At 46.8% G+C, this 18,395-nt stretch overlaps 1 protein-coding gene across 2 annotated transcripts in view; it reads left to right on the top strand.

Moving 5' to 3' along the window:
• The window catches only part of LOC138246677 (carcinoembryonic antigen-related cell adhesion molecule 4-like), a 184,508-nt gene extending 166,809 nt beyond the window's left edge, over positions 1–17,699 (top strand). For both annotated transcript variants that reach the window (XM_069201437.1, XM_069201436.1), the window contains one exon: positions 15,966–17,699. Coding sequence is in view for 1 of the 2 variants with exons in the window: in XM_069201436.1 (XP_069057537.1) it covers positions 15,966–16,054 (89 nt within the window). In the remaining variant the exon portion in view is untranslated. The remainder of the gene's footprint in view (positions 1–15,965) is intronic.
• Positions 17,700–18,395: the final 696 nt, after the last annotated feature.

The raw sequence follows: 18,395 nt of genomic DNA, 5'->3' as shown, positions 1-18,395 counted from the left end.
CAAAGCAATGAGTTGGTTGAGAGATCAAACCGTATCCTGAAGGATGTGATAATGAGTCTCTCTAAACCTATGAGGCATAAGTGGGATGTCTTGTTACCACGCGTGTTGTTTGCGTATAGGGAGGTACTGCCGAAGGGGGTTGGCTTCACTCCTTTTGAACTTCTGTATGGACACCCTGTGAGAGAGCCTCTCAGTTTGGTGAAGGAGGGCTGAGAACAAGCTCCCATGAGTCCACCCCAGGATGTTTTCAGTTACATTCTGGCCTTCAAGAACCAGACAGCCCTCTTACGGAAACTCACTCTGGAAGCTAGCCAGGAGGACATGAAACATTCTTACAACCAGAATACCACTCTGGTTGAGTTTCATCCTGGCCAGAAGGTGTGGATGGTAGCCCAGGGAGAGCCCCATGCTCTCCAAGACCAGCGGTCTGGGTCAGTTGAGTTGAAGGAGTGCAAGAGTGATGTCTCCTACCTGGTGGACATGCAGACTCCTAGGAACCCTTTGAGAGTCCTGCACGTGAACCACCTCAAGTTGCACTTTGAGAGGTCCGAGTTGCCCATGCTTCTGGTCACGGATGATGGGATGAATGAAGAGAGTGAAACTCTCCCCGATATCCTGCCTGCCAAAGAGCAGGATGGGTCAGTGGAGGGTGTAACCCTCTCCCCTACTCTGAGCCTAGAACAGCAGAGGGACTGTTGCCAGTTGTTTGAACAATTTGTCTCCCTGTTTTCACTAATTCCTGGGGTCACCCATTGGTGCACCAATGGCATTGATACTGGGGACAGCCTACATATCAAGCACAAGTGTTACAAGGTGACTGACAGAGTGAGAACCAGTGTTGAAGCCTCCTTCAGAGCAGGAACAACACCAGAGACCAGCCAGCCCTTAGAGTATTAAGAAAGACAATTTGATACGTGCACGGGAACTGATGGCTTGAGAGGCCAAGTCCAAGCAGTCCGAATTGTGGAACTCCAATACAATCTTTTATGCATGAAGACCACACAAATGTGAAAATAAATCATCCAATCAGAACAACAGAGAGGTAGTTTCTTCATCAAGTACATGGTGTGATGTTGATCAGATGATGCATGGTGTTACACATATATTAGGCATCTATGCTATCATAGTAGAACAACATTTCATGATGGCAGCGTGATATAAGATGATCGCAAGCGTGGCCTGCACATTTCTCAGACGGTTTGGACTTTTCAAGCGTCACCAAACCAGTTTCTTCATAACCTTTCCTCAGACCTATGTGGACATTCAGATGTCTGTCTGTTGCTGGGTGAACTAAGCAATGTATGTTGTGTGAGGTGTCTCTTTGAAGCAAGACTTGCATTATAAGCTGTCAGGGTTAATTTAATAAAGGTCATAAAACCTTTTGCATATATTTTTCAGGCCTGTTCATGATGGAGTATCACAGGATGAAGTCAGGCCTGGAGGATTAAAACAAAGGATTCATTACCCAGTTTCCACACCAGCATCAAGGAGGAGGTCTCTAAGATGCTGGAGTTAGGGGTGATTGAGCACTCCAACAGTCCTGGTCCAGTCCTGTGGTTCTGGTCCACAAGGCTGCTCCACCTGGTGTCACACCTGAACTGAGGTTCTGTATTGACTAGCAGGGCTCAATGCCATCACCAAGACTGATGCACACCCTATCCCCCGAGCTGATGAGCACATTGACCGGTTGGGAGGTGCCAATTCCTCAGCACGTTTGATCTGACGTTTGGGTACTGGCAGATTGCCTTAACTGAGTGGGCCAGAGAGAGAGCTGCTGCCTTAACACCGGAGCAGCACTACCAGTTCCAGGTTATACCCTTTGGGTTGAAGAACACCCCGCCACCTTCCAGAGACTGGTCAACCAGATCCTTGTGGGGTTGAAGGGCTTCAGTGCCGCCTATTTGGATGACATTGCTGTCTTCAGCTCTAGCTTGGATGACCACTTGCACCACCCCCAGGAAGTGCTGAATGCCCTACAGGGTGCAGGCCTCACTGTCAAGGCCAGTAAGTGCCAGCTAGGGCAGGGGCCTGGGGTGTACATGGGGCACCAGGTGGGGAGTGGCCTGGTGGGGCCCCTACAAGATAAAATTGACACCATTCTGGCTTGGGACCTCCAAAGACCCAGACTGATGTGAGGGCCTTTTTTTCAGGAATCACAAGATATTTGTAAAGGGGTATGGCACCATTGTTGCTCTCTTGACAGAGCTGACTTCCAAGAAGCAGTCGCATCAGATTATCTGGAGAAAGGTGTGCGAGACTGCTTTTGACACCCTGAAGGAGGCCATGTGTACTGCACCTGTGCTCAAGGCTCCTGACTTTTCTAAAGAATTTGTGGTGCAGACAGATGCTTCAGAGCATGGCATAGGAGCCGTGCTCTCACAGCTGAACAAAGAGGGCCTAGATCAACTAATAGACTTCATCAGTAGGAGGTTACTTTCCCAAGAACTGAGGTAGAGTGCAATTGAAAAGGGGCTTTTGATGTTGTCTGGGCACTGAAGAAGCTAAGATCCTACTTGTGTGGGACTCATTTCCGGGTTCAGACAGACCACAGGTCCCTCCGATGGCTAATGTATATGAGGGGTGAGAATCCTAAACTGTTGAGGTGGTCCATCTCCCTACAGAGAATGGACTTTACAGTGGAACGTCACCCTGGCACAGAACAATGCTGATGGTCTGTCCAGGTTCTTCTGCCTTAGTGATGCAAACTCCCATGAAGTTGGGTAGTTCTCCTCACTTTCAGCTGGGAAGGGCATGTGTTAGACCTGTCTGCTCTTGGCATGGCCCCCCCTGTACTTTTTGCTTCCAACCTCCTGTGTTTCATCCTGTGCTGAATTTCATTTTTGCTGGTTTTAAGAATCTGGGCACTTTGCCACTATGGGCCAGTGCTAAAGTGCAAGGGCTCTCTGTCTAAATTGTATTGGTGATGATTGGTTTATCTAATATTTGCATACTTAATTTACTAATAAGTCCCTATGTGTGCTCAGGGCCTGTAAATAAAATGTTACTAGTGGGTCTAGAGCACTGATGTTGCCACCCACATGAGTAGCCCTGTAAACATGTCTCAGACCTCCCACTGCAATGTTTGTGTGGGAGTTTTAAAGTGCCAGTTTGACCTGGCAAGTGTGGCCAAAACGTTCCTTTTACTACATGTAAGTCACCCCTACGCCAGGCCTAAGGAAGCCCCCCAGGCAGGGTGCAGTGTATTTAAAAGGTAGGACATGTGCTTATGTGTTTTACATGTCCAGATAGTGAAATACTGCTAAATGCTGGTTTCACTGTTGTAAAGACTACCTCTCTCATATGTTAACATGGGGATTGCCTTGAAATATCTTTTAAGTATAATTTCCCATTGAGTGCAGAAAGAGAAATGGAGTTTGGGGTCTCTGAACTCACAATTTAAAAATACATCTATTGGTGAAGTTGGCTCTTAGATTGTAAGATTGAAAATGCCACTTTTAGAAAGTGGGCATTTTCTTGCATAACCACTCTGTGACTCTACCCGGCTGTGGAATACATGTCGGGTCAGGATGACAGTTGGGCTGTTTGTGAATGCACTCTAGACAGTCACTCAGTGGGTGCTAAGGTGTGAAGGTGTGACTTGCATATCCTGATGGGTCTTCCTGGGCTAGAGTGGTGGGAAGAGCTGACACTTAAACTTGAATAGGGCTGTGCCCATCCTTACACAAAGCAGTCTCCAAACCCCTGGAGTTTGTCTGGGCCCAGGGCAGGGTCTTGTACACTGCAAAGACTTACCTTTGAAGTTTCCTACTTCAAAGGCAGAATTCAGTATAAGTATTGGAGTTCTGACCCCACAACTTCAGAACATTTCTGGACTGAGGGCATTCTGCCAGGAAGAAGAGCTGAATGCCGGAGGAGGACCTGCCACTCTGCCTGTTGCTTTGCTATGCTGGTCTGCTGCTGCTACTTCTGCCCTAGAAGTGAAAGGACTGGACTTACTACATCCTGCTTTCCAAGGTTCTCTAAGGGCTTGACCTGAGCTTGCCTCCTGTCGTGAAGTCCCAGGGACATCAAAGACTTAATCTGCCAGTGCCTGGGCTCTTCTGCTGAGAGTGCTGACTTGCCAAATTCAGTCCCTGGGCCATAGGAAGTGGAAGCTGGAGACCTAAAGTAAAATCCATCCACCGCAGCCGTTGCAACAGAAAAATTAATGCAGGGCCTGTCTCGGGGCTGCGAAATTCACACATTGCCTGCTTCAGCATGGATCCATCATTGCTGTGAGTCTGGACTTTCCATGCATCATCCCTGGATGTCATTTTCCTCATCAATGCTACACCGTGGGAAGGAATCAACACATCGCCAGTCCTGCAGGAAAATAGTCCATGCATCATCCATCCGGCGTGAAGTACTAGACCCATCACTTGCTTTTCTGATGCAGCACCTCCTTTGAGGCCAGCATCATCTTTGTTTAGATGCCTCCAAGGCAATGTGTGTGATAAGGATACAATCACTGATTCTTCAGGATTAAGACTCTTTAAACCTTTAAAAAGTGATATCTCTTCTTGTGTGTGTTGGATTCTTGTTGTTTTGGTCTTGTTTAACTTAGATAAATATTGGCTATGTTTCTTAACTGGTGTGGAGTCCTTTTGTGGTGCTTTCACTATGGCACTATATTTGTTGGTACAAATACTTTGCACATTGCCTCTGAGATAAGCCTGACTGCTTGTGCCAAGCTACCAAGAGGGTGAGCAGGGATCATCTTAAATGTGTGGCACCCTTACCCTGACTGAAGTGAAGGACTCTACATGGGCAGAGTGTAAACTGACTTCCAACTAGGGGCTCCATTTCTACATGTATTTGGAAAGCCATTGATAGATGAATGGAGTGTGCCTTGAAGTTTATCCCAATTCCACAGGGGCCAGTGTCTCTGTTCAAGAATGGACAAGATTGGTGGGCAGCAATTGGCATCTGTGATGAAGTGAACAGTGTTGTTTTAAGTGCCTCACACAGTGGTACCAGATGTCGCATGCCCAAGTGGGTAGAATAGTCAAGGATGTACAAGGTAGCCTTCCTGGCTCCTAGATGTTTTACAAGTTCCAGCACAAATCAAAGCACATTCACAGACAGGACTTCAAGGTGAGAACAGTTGCATTGCTTGAGGCATCAGTGCATAACAAGCATTTGCAAAGCCAGTACGTAGGCTTGTTGAATGTTTTGAAGTTTAAATTGGATTACAAGAATGTGGTGGCACTTTTTTGTGGTATATGGTTGCAATAAAAGACAAATAAAATTCCACCCGTTTAGTCAGTATTTAAGTTACTGCAAAAAATAAAATTAAAAGTAAGCTTTGTCACTGAAGGCAAAGGAACTATTTTCAGACGGAATGGAACCAATTGATAAAGCGAGGTGACCCAGTGACCCCTTAGCGTATGCTGAGGTCAGAGGAAGCAAGTGCATGAACCCCACTGGCCAAATGCCTCTCTACATACGACTTGCAAAGCTCATGTATGATTTTTGGGGGTTTTTGTTTGGTTTTTAAAACAAAAGTCTGACAAAACAGCAAAAGAAGTCTAAGAGGCCAGACCTAAAAAGGCTGTGTCAAGAAAATCTAGAACTTGTAGCTTCTAAGAAATGTATCCAATTGGACAAAGTACATAAAAGTTATGAACTTTGCAGGGCTTCACATGTAGAAATAAGGCAATCCCTTTCATTACTACCTCCTCAAATCCAAGCTGCAATAGGACATGAAGAGTGGAGTGATTGGATCAGCACAGAAGAAAACATCAGCCTTGTAAGGGGGAGAACACTGCTGCCCCCGCCACCCAGCAAATCACATCAGACTTCTCCACATCTCCTTGGTCGGCTGGTTTTGACCAGGCTTCCAGGAAAAGAGCGTCCTAACACGCCAGTAGTTTTGGAGTCTCAGTGCTTTCAGTAGGCTTCCCTGGATAGAATGCTCTTTCATTCTGAGCCATGAAACACATGAGCTCAGACTGATTCCATGCCACGTAGAAGTGACCTATTGTGGCCTCTTTCATTTTACTACTATCCTCCAAATCACTAAGGAGCAAAGATTCATTGTAATCTGGGACCAAAGGTGAACCTTCCATTTCTGAAAATATTCAAATATGTAGCCCTTTGATGCAGTAGCAGCTGTAAACTGAATATCATGGTTTATCTTAAGTTTTAGTAATTCCTATGTTCTCAAATGTTCTTCCTTAATTTAAGCTCCTTCCAAGCTCCTTTGTTCCAGCTCCTTTGTCAATATATGCGGTCCCATCTTTACCCCTGGAGAAGAAATTTAAAATTGTTCCACTCCTACTGCCGTCATGCCATCACATTGCCCACTTCAGCCGTGTGGATATAAAAGTCAGAGACTGAAAGATACTTTGTGAAAAGAATACTCACTAGCACCGTGCCCTACTCTTTGTGCCACCGCTGACTGCTATAAGTGGCCAGAAGCATTTTGTAGCGCTGAGAAGAAAGTGATATCTTCACAGTGGGCCTTCTGTGCTCGTGGATACACTGAAAACATGGTCCTGAAAACATGGTCCTGAAAGTGTGCTCTTTGAAGTAAGGCAAATGGGTGCCAGCTGGTAAATTTCTTCATGGTGGCTCTCAACACTGGGGGCTCTCAGCACAGGTAAAGTGTAGATGACCAGTTTCATACTATTCAGTTTTCTCATGTATTTCCAAATTTAAAAAGATAAATGACTATAATACATCTCCAGTATTAAGGGACAATACCATTGTATGGTATGTGCTAGCTCTAGTGGAACTATTAGTGATGAGGTAAGCCTATCTGACCTGGTCCAAGCCGGTAAACGTCATCAGCTAGTTTGCGTCACCATCGCTTGGAGGGGGGTGAAGAGCATCCAGGCCCGAGTGACCTGAACTAAAAATATTAGTCCTGGAGTAAGGGATGAGCCAGACATTTATGGATTGAATGCAATGCCCTAGAAGCAACAGAACATCTTGGATCTTTACTCAAAAGGTAGGGTATAACTATAACATGTCTGGTGGAAAAGCATTCGCTTGATTATGAAACATTTGCTACTCTTACCTTAATGCTCAAACCCATATACTAGGAAATTTACATAAAAAATGTACGGCAATGAGTAGTGTGATCCTTGCTGCTTGAGGAGCTCAAAAGTAACACCATCACAAAAATCCTTCCCCTCATCTCAGACTCTACTCTACAAATCTTTAAACCATCACCTAGCCGGAGGGTGGTCTGGTTTAAGTCTGAAGAAGTGAAGCATCTGTGAAGTGGTAAGACTGATACTGTGAAGACAGAGAGAGTGTCATTAACCACTTCCACCCTGCGTGAGAAGATAATGGCTCTGGGCCAGAAAGCGTGCCAATCGCCCCTGCGGAAACCAATCAGGCACCCTTGAGGTTTTGACGCTATCAGACAGTTGCTTTTTAGAGTCGCGAGGGAAGAACACAATATTGAGATACTCAGGCAGCAGTTCTTAGAAGATAAAGATGAACTTATAAGGAGTCTGCAGGAAGCTGCCACGTTCATACAAGAGAAGTAGCAGTGAGACGTGTGCTGTTGGATGAAACCTTGACTGCTGCCAACCAAGTACAAATGAAAAGCTCCTCGAAGATTTACATGTTTCGCTCTTCTGTTGCGATGAGTGAAAAGCTTTTAAATCACACAGATATAGTCTGCTCTTCCTGGATGGTGTGAGCCTAATTTGTCTCATGGCACTGGATCTGTGATTATAAAATTTGCTTTTCGTACTCCAGATGTCCAAAAAAAGGTGTACAGGCTGTGAGGACTTCTTCAGGAGCCCCTGCATTATCTGGAGTTATTGGACTCAAACTGTAACAATGAGAGCCTTTTACCACTGATGTCCTAAGCCCTATTGTACTCTTGACCTCACTGTGGACATAAGCTTACTCGGGGAGGCGGAGTGAAACTCAGAACTCAACGAGGCATATAACAACTGCTATATAACACCTGGTATTAAATCACAGCCCAGAAACTACTTTTACTAGAAAAATGCTTTATCATGGCTCCTACCTAAATGCTAAACATGAAGTTTAATACAAAAATGATTTTCATTGTAATTCCGGGAAAATTAATGCTGCTCTGAGATTACGCCCATGTAACGCAACAGGACGAGAGGGAGACACACCTTACGGGGGAATAGGGCTCAGGGGGTGTAAATTCCTTTTACTTCTCTGTGGACAGTAGCCATAGATTAAAAGTGGTCAAAGTAAAGCACCTTAAGCTGCACTAGTTCAGCTCCCCTGGTGTCTGTATTAACATGGATAGCTCACAGGTCTGGTTGTGCACTCTAACCGGTCTGTTGCTACGCCGGCACTTCTTGCCACGCATACTCGGCTGGGGCTGGCCATTTCTCCTTTCCTCTATGCACTAGCACAAGTTCTTCCTGGGAGCAACAGTGCTTTCCTCTGCCCACACGTGTTGGTCTCCTGTGTTGCCCTTTAGTGGTGTGTACTTGTGTGCCTCTGAATCAGATGAGGAGCGTCGCGGATGCCGGTTACTGGCTCCCACACTCACTTGCACCAGCTGAAGGGAAGAAAATCTTTCCTGTAGGACCTTCCTCAGTCCTAAGCTCAAGCACACCTGCCAATAAAATGAAAAGCCCACCCCAATTTGTAGCAGTCCTCTTGCTAAGGTGAAGCACCGCTGGGTGCTGTTGCATTTCGTTTGGTGCTAAGACCTCACCGGCACTTCTGTTTCATGTAGAATGCAAACCATTGATTGCTGTTATGAATTTTCTTCTTCTGTGTAGTGTCTGGTCAATTTAGTTGTACATTTCCCTAGGTGAATGTTTTTCCTGTGTTTGATCATTTGTGTTTTGACTTGACATAATGGCTTCCCTATATATCAAGAAGAAGATGGGCAGCTGATCGTATAAATTCAGACTGTGTTGCAATTGGTGTGCATGTTCTATTTAAATAGGTTACTCCGAGGTCCCATTACGTACTGTGGGGTTTATTTACAAACCCCTTGCTCAGACGGTGGTTCACTTTTTATGATGTACAGGGGATGCATAGAGCAGACCCATATCTACAAGGCCATGCAAAGCCCCTCTGCGTGGCTTTTCATGGGCTCGTAGATTTGGTGTAAGGCAATGCAGGGCAAGTCGCTGCATTGCCTTACACTGCGTCAGGGGTGCGTTCCATGGGAATTGCGGTGAGTTTTCCCACACAACACCCATTGATTTTGACGCATTTACAGATTTAGAAGGATCTGTAAACCAGGGAATACATCAAAACCTTGCGCCTCCCCAGGGGAGGCCCAACAAGGAGAAATATCTTCATTTCTCCTCATTTTTTTCCTCTATCTTTGTGTGCTGTATTCTGAAGCACACATATTAAGAGAAATTCATGGATTCATGGATTGTTTTTCTGCAGGAAGGTGTCACTTCCTGCACCAAAACAATCCTGCCAAGAATGCTCACACCCTTGCACCAGGGTGCAATGTGCCTGCGTTGGCGCTTGGCCCCAGATTGTGCCCAGAGGCTGCCTTAAAAGACAGGATTGCAATGTATTTCATAAATACGGTGCATTTGTGCCCTTTTGAGTTGGCATAGGGTGGCCCAGCAAAACGACTTGTGGCACTGACCTATGCCAATTCATTGTAAATATGCCAGTGGCGCCTGCCACTCAGTAGGGGTGGCGGGGTGGGAAGGGGGAAGGAGGAATAAAAAAATGTTTCAAAAAAGCGTATCTTCGGCGGGGCGACATGTTTGTCTCCTCTCCAACCTCATACCCTTTCTCTTCCTGGCTCACCAGCATGACAGCAGCGTTGTGATTGGTCTGAATGGCCTGCTTCGCCCATCAGATTGGGAGTGGGAGCCTAAGCACGTTCTCCACTCTGCTGTGCAATACAGCTGAGTAGAGAACATGCAAAGTGTGCATGTCTTGCCGGCCCAAAACAGCTGGCCAAACAGACATGCACACTTTGTGCAGCAAAAGCCCCCCCCCCAGCCCAGACCCGCCCATTACTCCCAGGAACCATAAAATTATCATTTTATCTTTCCTTTCCCCACAATCCAGTGGGGCAACCCTCCTCCGCCTTAGCGGGAAGCAGCCCCTGAAATATGCCCCTGCGTGTGGTAGACTGTGACATTTCCCCCCTCGGCAGGGCCGGGTACTGTGTCAGTCCTCCACAGCCTAGTGAGCTCATGGCAGTGCACGTGTTGTCCCATCCCAGTCGACAGAGCCCAGCTCTGTGTTGCAGACTGTCATTCCATTCCACAGAGCCCGGCTCTGGGTTACAGTCTGTGTCACTTTAAACCACAGAGCCCGGCTGAGGGTTGCGGGCTGTGTCACTCTAAACCACAGAGCCCGGCTCAGGGTTGTGGTCTGTGTCATTCCAGTTTACAGAGCCTGGCTCAGGGTTACAGTCTGTGTCACTCTAAACCACAGCGCCCGGCTGAGGGTTGCGGGCTGTGTCATTCCAATTTACAGAGCCCGGCTCAGGGTTGCAGTCTGTCTCTCCAGTCCATAGAGCCCCGCTCAGGGTTGCAGTCTGTGTCACTCCAGTCAACAGAGCCTGGCTAAGGGTTGAGGTCTGTGTCATTCCAGACCACAGATACCAGCTAAGGTTTGCAGTCTGTGTTATTCCATTCCACAGAGCCCGGCTCAGGGTTGCAGTCTGTGTCACTCTAAACCACAGCACCCGGTTGAGGGTTGCAGGCTGTGTCATTCCAGTCTACAGACACCAGCTCAGGGTTGAGGTCTGTGTTGTTCCAGTTTACAGAGCCCGGCTCAGGGTTGCAGTCTGTGTCATTCCATTCTACAGTGCCCGGCTCAGGGTTGCAGTCTGTGTCATTCCAGTCAACAGAGCCTGTCTCAAGGTTGAGGTCTGTGTCATTCCATTCCACAGAGCCTGGCTCAGGGTTGAGGTCTGTGTCATTCCAGACCACAGATACCAGCTTAGGTTTGCAGTCTGTGTTATTCCATTCCACAGAGCCCAGATCAGGGTTACAGTCTGTGTCACTCTAAACCACAGAGCCCGGCTCAGGGTTGCAGTCTGTGTCATTCCAGTCAACAGCGCCCGGCTGAGGGTTGCGGGCTGTGTCATTCCAGCCTACAGTGCCTGGCTCAGGGTTGAGGTCTGTGTCGTTCCAGTTTACAGAGCCCGGCTCAGGGTTGCAGTCTGTGTCATTCCAGTCTACAGTGCCCGGCTGAGGGGTGCGGGCTGTGTCATTCCAGTCTACAGTGTCTGGCTCAGGGTTGAGGTCTGTGTCGTTCCAGTTTACAGAGCCTGGCTCAGGGTTGCAGTCTGTGTCATTCCAGTCTACAGTGCCCGGCTCAGGGTTGCAGTCTGTGTCATTCCAGTCAACAGCGCCCGGATGAGGGTTGCGGGCTGTGTCATTCCAGTCTACAGTGCCTGGCTCAGGGTTGAGGTCTGTGTCGTTCCAGTTTACAGAGCCCGGCTCAGGGTTGCAGTCTGTGTCATTCCATTCAACAGCACCCGGCTGAGGGTTGCGGGCTGTGTCATTCCAGTCTACAGTGCCCGGCTCAGGGTTGCAGTCTGTGTCATTCCAGTCAACAGCGCCCGGCTGAGGGTTGCGGGCTGTGTCATTCCAGTCTACAGTGTCTGGCTCAGGGTTGAGGTCTGTGTCGTTCCAGTTTACAGAGCCCGGCTCAGGGTTGCAGTCTGTGTCACTCTAAACCACAGAGCCCGGCTCAGGGTTGCGGTCTGTGTCATTCCAGTTTACAGAGCCTGGCTCAGGGTTACAGTCTGTGTCACTCTAAACCACAGAACCTGGCTCAGGGTTGCAGTCTGTGTCATTCCAGTTTACAGAGCCCGGCTCAGGGTTGCAGTCTGTCTCTCCAGTCCATAGAGCCCCGCTCAGGGTTGCAGTCTGTGTCACTCCAGTCAACAGAGCCTGGCTCAGGGTTGAGGTCTGTGTCATTCCAGACCACAGATACCAGCTAAGGTTTGCAGTCTGTGTTATTCCATTCCACAGAGCCCTGCTCAGGGTTGCAGTCTGTGTCACTCTAAACCACAGCACCCGGCTGAGGGTTGCGGGCTGTGTCATTCCAGTCTACAGACACCAGCTCAGGGTTGAGGTCTGTGTCGTTCCAGTTTACAGAGCCCGGCTCAGGGTTGCAGTCTGTGTCATTCCAGTCTACAGTGCCCGGCTCAGGGTTGCAGTCTGTGTCATTCCATTCCACAGAGCCTGGCTCAGGGTTGAGGTCTGTCATTCCATTCCACAGAGCCTGGCTCGGGGTTGAGGTCTGTGTCATTCCAGACCACAGATACCGGCTTAGGTTTGCAGTCTGTGTTATTCCATTCCACAGTGCCCGGCTCTGGGTTACAGTCTGTGTCACTCTAAACCACAGAGCCCGGCTCAGGGTTGCAGTCTGTGTCATTCCAGTTTACAGAGCCCGGCTCAGGGTTGAAGTCTGTGTCATTCCAGTCTACAGTGCCCGGCTGAGGGTTGCAGGCTGTGTCATTCCAGTCTACAGTGCCTGGCTCAGGGTTGAGGTCTGTGTTGTTCCAGTTTACAGAGCCCGGCTCAGGGTTGCAGTCTGTGTCACTCCATTCAACAGCGCCCGGCTGGGGGTTGCAGGCTGTGTCATTCCAGTCTACAGTGCCTGGCTCAGGGTTGAGTTCTGTGTTGTTCCAGTTTACAGAGCCCGGCTCAGGGTTGCAGTCTGCGTCACTCTAAACCACAGAGCCCGGCTCAGGGTTGCAGTCTGTGTCATTCAAGTTTACAGAGCCCGGCTCAGGGTTGCAGTCTGTGTCACTCCAGTCAACAGAGCCTGGCTCAGGGTTGAGGTCTGTGTCATTCCAGACCACAGATACCAGCTAAGGTTTGCAGTCTGTGTTATTCCATTCCACAGAGCCCGGCTCAGGGTTGCAGTCTGTGTCACTCTAAACCACAGCGCCCGGCTGAGGGTTGCCGGCTGTGTCATTCCAGTCTACAGACACCAGCTCAGGGTTGCAGTCTGTGTCATTCCAGTTTACAGAGCCCCGCTCAGGGTTGCAGTCTGTGTCACTCTAGTCAACAGAGCCTGGCTCAGGGTTGAGGTCTTTGTCGTTCCAGACCACAGATACCAGCTCAGGTTTGCAGTTTGTGTTATTCCATTCCACAGTGCCTGGTTCTGGGTTGCAGTCGGTGTCATTCCAGTCTACAGACCCTGGCTCAAGGTTGCAGTCTGTGTCATTCCAGTCTACAGACCCCAGCTCAGGGTTGCAGTCAGTGTCCCTCCAGTCAACAGAGCCTGGCTCAGGGTTGCAGTCTGTGTCATTCCAGTCTACAGACCCCAGCTCAAGGTTGCACTTAGTGTCATTCCAGTCTACAGACCCCAGCTCAGGGTTGCAGTTTGTATCATTCCAGTCCACAGACCCCAGTTCTGTGGAATGGAATGACACAGACTGTAACACAGAGCATGGCTCAGGGTAGCAGTCCATGCCATAGAGGACCCTCGGTGGACATATATGGGTGCCGTGCATAATGAGGCCAGAGCCTCAAACATCACTAGAGTCCCGCTCTGAGGAGCAAAAGTCAGGGGTGCACTCTCTAGAGCCGTTTCCATCCCAATATGGACGTTGAGCGTATAACTACAAATTCAAAAACAATATAATACATAACTCAATTGCTCCTCAGTAACATGTTAGGAATATTCTTTTTGTTTACGTTCCAAACAGTCTACTGTACTTATGATTTGCTTACCGTTATTATAATTTCTTTCTGAATATTAAAGGTTTGTAAATGTATCCTTGTCAGATGTATTGTGAAACAGGCGTGTACCTCCACATAGACCATCTACCCTGGTAGGTTCTCTGGCTGGACTGGGACAGTTGCGCTACTGACCCATCGCTGTGATCTAGTCTATGTCTGGGCCCTGGTGCTCCTGTCATTTCCCAGGCTGTGAGGCCACATCGAAAGGGGTCTGATAGACGAGGAAGGTCTACCTGGGGAGGCTACATATTCTTTGTCCTGCATCGGTATCCCCTTGTTTTGTTTACTGCAAGCGGGAATGGCTTCATGAAGATGTTGATGTTGAGAGCAATAGAGAACCCCTTGTGTGGCCCTAGGAGGACAACGTGGCTGGTGTGGCTCTTCTGTCATTGGAGGAGCATTGCCCCCGTTGCTTTTAGTCAGACAGTGAACAATAAGATTATGATAAAACAATTTTATTATCATTTTGTTTTCTGCTGACTGATTAAGCCATGGAATCTAGGGCGAGCTGGGCCGTGGCAGGGAGGAGTGGTGGGCACAGTCAGTGCGCATGTTGGTTTGACCGGTCGTAGTAGCACTGCCAAACTGGCATGCACACTTACATTTTTCCAACCCAGCTGTATTGCAGGACTGAGTAGAGAAATGGCACACGATCCCTGTGCATGAGCGGTGCTTCACTCATGCTTTATTTAGCATGAGAACAGCATCTGGAATGGTAGGTGAGGCTGTGCTTTGTGCCACAGTGACCTGCTGGAAGGAGAGGAGTACTGAATGTGACCAGAAGAGGCAGGTTAGGTTTTTTTTTTTTTTTGTTTTTTTTTTGTTTTGTTTTTTTTTTAAAGTTATTACTATTATTATACACTGGTGCCAGCCACCACTGCAACATGGTGTTCATTGTTGGTGGCTGTCTGAAGCCTGGTATATAGCTAGTTATGTAACAAAACTGGGCAATTGTTTTGTGATTAACTTGTGTATTGTGGTGTTGGGGCTTGGAATGCATCACTTGCTGGACAGCCGTAACTAAATATAGAATGTAGGGTCAAGACATCATACTTCTTCCCTTTTTCACACAAACAAACCAATAAAAACACAAAACCAAGAGAAATCCTATTTTTCACCAAAAGAAATCACAACATAAGTTAAAACTAAACAACGCCTATCATGATAAAGGCATAAGTTATACAACATAGTCTTTCAGGGAGCAGGGTCTCTTCCAACTCTAGCGACAGTAGAACCGTCACCCTGATTTTGAGTTTTGTCAACTGAAGCAGTGCCAGAGTTCCCACTATTTTGTTGAGTTTCAACAAACATGTGGTTGTGCTTAGAAGACCCTTGAGACCTTTCACCAGTTTTCTCATTTCTCTGTAGATCACAGAGCTTGCAAGCCACCCAGGCTCTGCTCCTCTTCTAATACAGACACTTGTCTTTATTGTACATGTTTACAGTCTCTCTAGGTTCGGTGAACTTGGACCACTCTTTCCTTTGAAATGGTGCCCACATTTTAACAAAAGGAATTACCTTTACACTTAGACCTTTTACACATTTGTACACATCTTAATTTTGCTTCCTGGCATCTACCTTCAATTCTACTTCTCTTCAGGTGTCTAAAACAGAAACATTAATCCACTCTTCTGTCCATGACATCCCCTGTGGTAGTAATGTAGAGTTGGACCTTCTACCACAGAAAGATTCAAGTGGAGTTTGCCAGCGGTACATTGTGGAGAGTTTGTTTGCCAGCAAACATACATGAAGCACTTTCTTCAATTAGATAATATAGCTTTACAGAGAAGTTACATGTAGATGAGGGGAGCTGGAAAGGGTTTAAGACATGGGGGAGATATAAGGTGACCCTGAAGGGCCTGAAAGTACAAGCAGTGGCCAAATGGTGGTAAGTGTTGGTGAGAAGCTGAGATATTTGGATTTTGTGAGAGAAAGAGGTGGAAGGCTTCTAAAAGGTTGATAAGGGAAGGTAAGGCTGGAGCAGTGCAGAAGAGTAGGATATGCATTTTGGTTTGTGAAACAAGGTGGTTGAGGGATGGGGGCACAGGTGATGAAGGATGTGCAGGTTGTGCAGAACACTGGATGAAAATGCAGATCAAAGTCTAATGGTTGGCCCAGGAGGGTGCTTCAGCATGAATATTTTATGAAAACAGAGTGAAAACACACTTGTTGGAAGCAAGTTAACCAGGGGATCGCCCTGGTGGTCTCTGTGATTGTGTAAAAAAACTTTACAAATTCATATAATCTGCTCAATGATGAAATATTCACTTCCCAATAAATGTTTTGCTGATTTTTGATCTTTTACTGTTTCCTGATTTCCAGGTTTGAAGCAAGTGGTGAAATATCCTGGAGCCTCACTAAGTGCTTTCAATGGACCTAAATTACCAACATATCTCAATTTTACTCATTAGTTTCTGAGCTGCGGCCTGTGACCGTGCTTCGTTCTGTATCTGCTACTTGTGGTGAAGACAAACGCTTAAAGATGTTGTCCATGGCACGTCATCATCGGGTACCATTGACTGCATGATCCCCACAATGTGTTAGATTTGATTTGCTTGTTGAAGAGATGCTTTGACATTAATTATCATTTTATTCACTGTTACCTTTAAGGTTGAGTAAGGTTGCGCTCACTCGCACTGACAAAGATTACTTCAGTGTGTGATTCGAGGTGCCTGCCCTACTTCCCTCCCCCAAACCCAGACCGAGCTGTAAGCATTGAACTTTTAGACCTATTTATTAAACACACAAGACCACATTTTATGGGATTGGGTTCCTGCAGACGTCTTCTAACAAGTGTTTTGTGTGCAGTGCTTAATTTGAGCTGTTGGTTTCCTCTGCTTGGCACCAGTAGTAAGTTGCCAACACCGGCACTTGACAGCTGCCACATGGTGGTGCTGTTCTTTATAATTTAAAGATGAGTAGAGCAACAATTGTTTACTAATACAATATACATTGTAAACAACTAATACCTGCCACCCAAGCCTTTCTTATAGCTTTGGGATCCCTGAACAGTGTGAATTGTCCCACTTGTAACAGTGTGATGGAAAGGAGTTGTGTAGGTGCTGCCATCGGCAGCCTTGACAGTGACAATATGTGGTGCAAGCTGCGGTGGCCTCCTGATGAAGGCCCTGGCCCTTACTTTTTAATACAAATTAAGCACTGCTATAGGGAGCAGTGTCTCTCCCCAATCCCTTGGAGTGAGTGTCCTCTCAGGTCACACCTCAGGGCAGCAGCCAGGTCTTCTGTACCTCTTCTGTCTCTGAAGTACTGCCCGGACAGGTGGTACAGCCTGAGACGCAGAAGGTACCATCAGTGCCCAGACTGGTTCATCTTTTATATTCTAAAGCACTAGCGGCACAAAACCAGGTGATGTTACCTGTGTGACCACCTTGTTAGTCACATCAGTGGTATACCAAGCTACATAAACCTCACAAAAAGCGTAAACTTCTGGAAATTTCACCAGTATTTCCTCTTAACTTTCAAAAGGCAGCCAATGGCCTCATTTTTTATTAATTCATTCCCACCATGTTATAGAAATGCATGTAAAACTATGTTTGCGTCATTTTTTATTCATGTATTTAGGCGCTACATTCTGCAAGCAGCCAGCTTCCCTGCAGAAAGATGGATGTCACATCGAGAGGGATACAGATCGATAAATATCGGGGATATGACGTAAAGCTGTGGCTCTTCATATGGACACCTGGAGATCCACCACAACTACTCAGGGGATCTGCAACTGTTAAACAAAATCAACAGATTGATGAAGTGTGTATTTATAAAAATGTAAAATGTCAAGTTTTAACACGCTCTGTTAATTTGGTGGAATTTAAAATTGGATGTTAAAAATTAAGTTGCTAACCGTAGCCTGATTTGTGGGAGCCGCGCAAGTACAGCAAACAGAATCTAGTAGGGAGGATCAGTGGTCTCAGTTGAGGTGCTGGTGTGTAGCAACAAAAAGAGAGCATACATTAGTAGCTAAAAAGGCAAAATGCCAGGCTCAAGTCTGGTATATAGCTTTCACTTGTAGAAATAAAATCACATTTTGGAAAGATCCAACCTGCCCATTACAATTTTTTTTTTTTCTAAATTACATATATATTTTTTTCATAATTTGTGTGTTGCTATGATGCATACTTGTTTCTGTCATTTTGTTTTGAGGTGATTTTGTGGGAGTTCACAGAAGTCAAAAGATTAAGAACTGTTAGTGTCGGGTACAAGAAATAAGGGAGTCCAGGCTACTGAAAGAATGAAAACACTAGTAAAACCCCATCACTGGCAGTGCCCTAGATCCTGGTCCATTAATGCATGTCAGAATATCCTAGCTTTTCATTCCTTCATGGAAATGTTGTCTTGATACCAGGAATAGTTTATTTCAAGCCTCTGTTTTGAGTTAGACAAGGTTGCTGCCTCCATGACAGTCCTGTTGAAAGGCATCTGGTAGGACACCTGTGTGATTTTTGCCCTCACTTGATATGAGATTACGAGTGGGTTTGTGATGTTAGTTCAGGTTACACCTGTATCTGTGGGCCAAGAGTTAGTCGTACAGTGACCTAAAGGGAACTTATTGTCGTAGGGAGCCAAAACATGGACTCCAGCTTCTGCGAGTGGTACTATGTGTCTTCTTGAGAAGCCTGATGTACATGCTTTTTAGCCATCTAGGTGTGATATCTACTGCGTGGGCAAGTCCTACATGTGCCGAAAACCTAACATTGTACAACCAATCACAGTCTGTGGTGCTCTAACCAGTTTTCC

The sequence above is a fragment of the Pleurodeles waltl genome, chromosome 7 (genome assembly GCF_031143425.1).
Source record: "Pleurodeles waltl isolate 20211129_DDA chromosome 7, aPleWal1.hap1.20221129, whole genome shotgun sequence".
In the NCBI taxonomy this organism is placed as follows: Eukaryota; Metazoa; Chordata; class Amphibia; order Caudata; family Salamandridae; genus Pleurodeles; species Pleurodeles waltl.
Note: the sequence above shows the minus strand (reverse complement) of the source record. Positions and strands in the feature narration are given on the sequence as shown.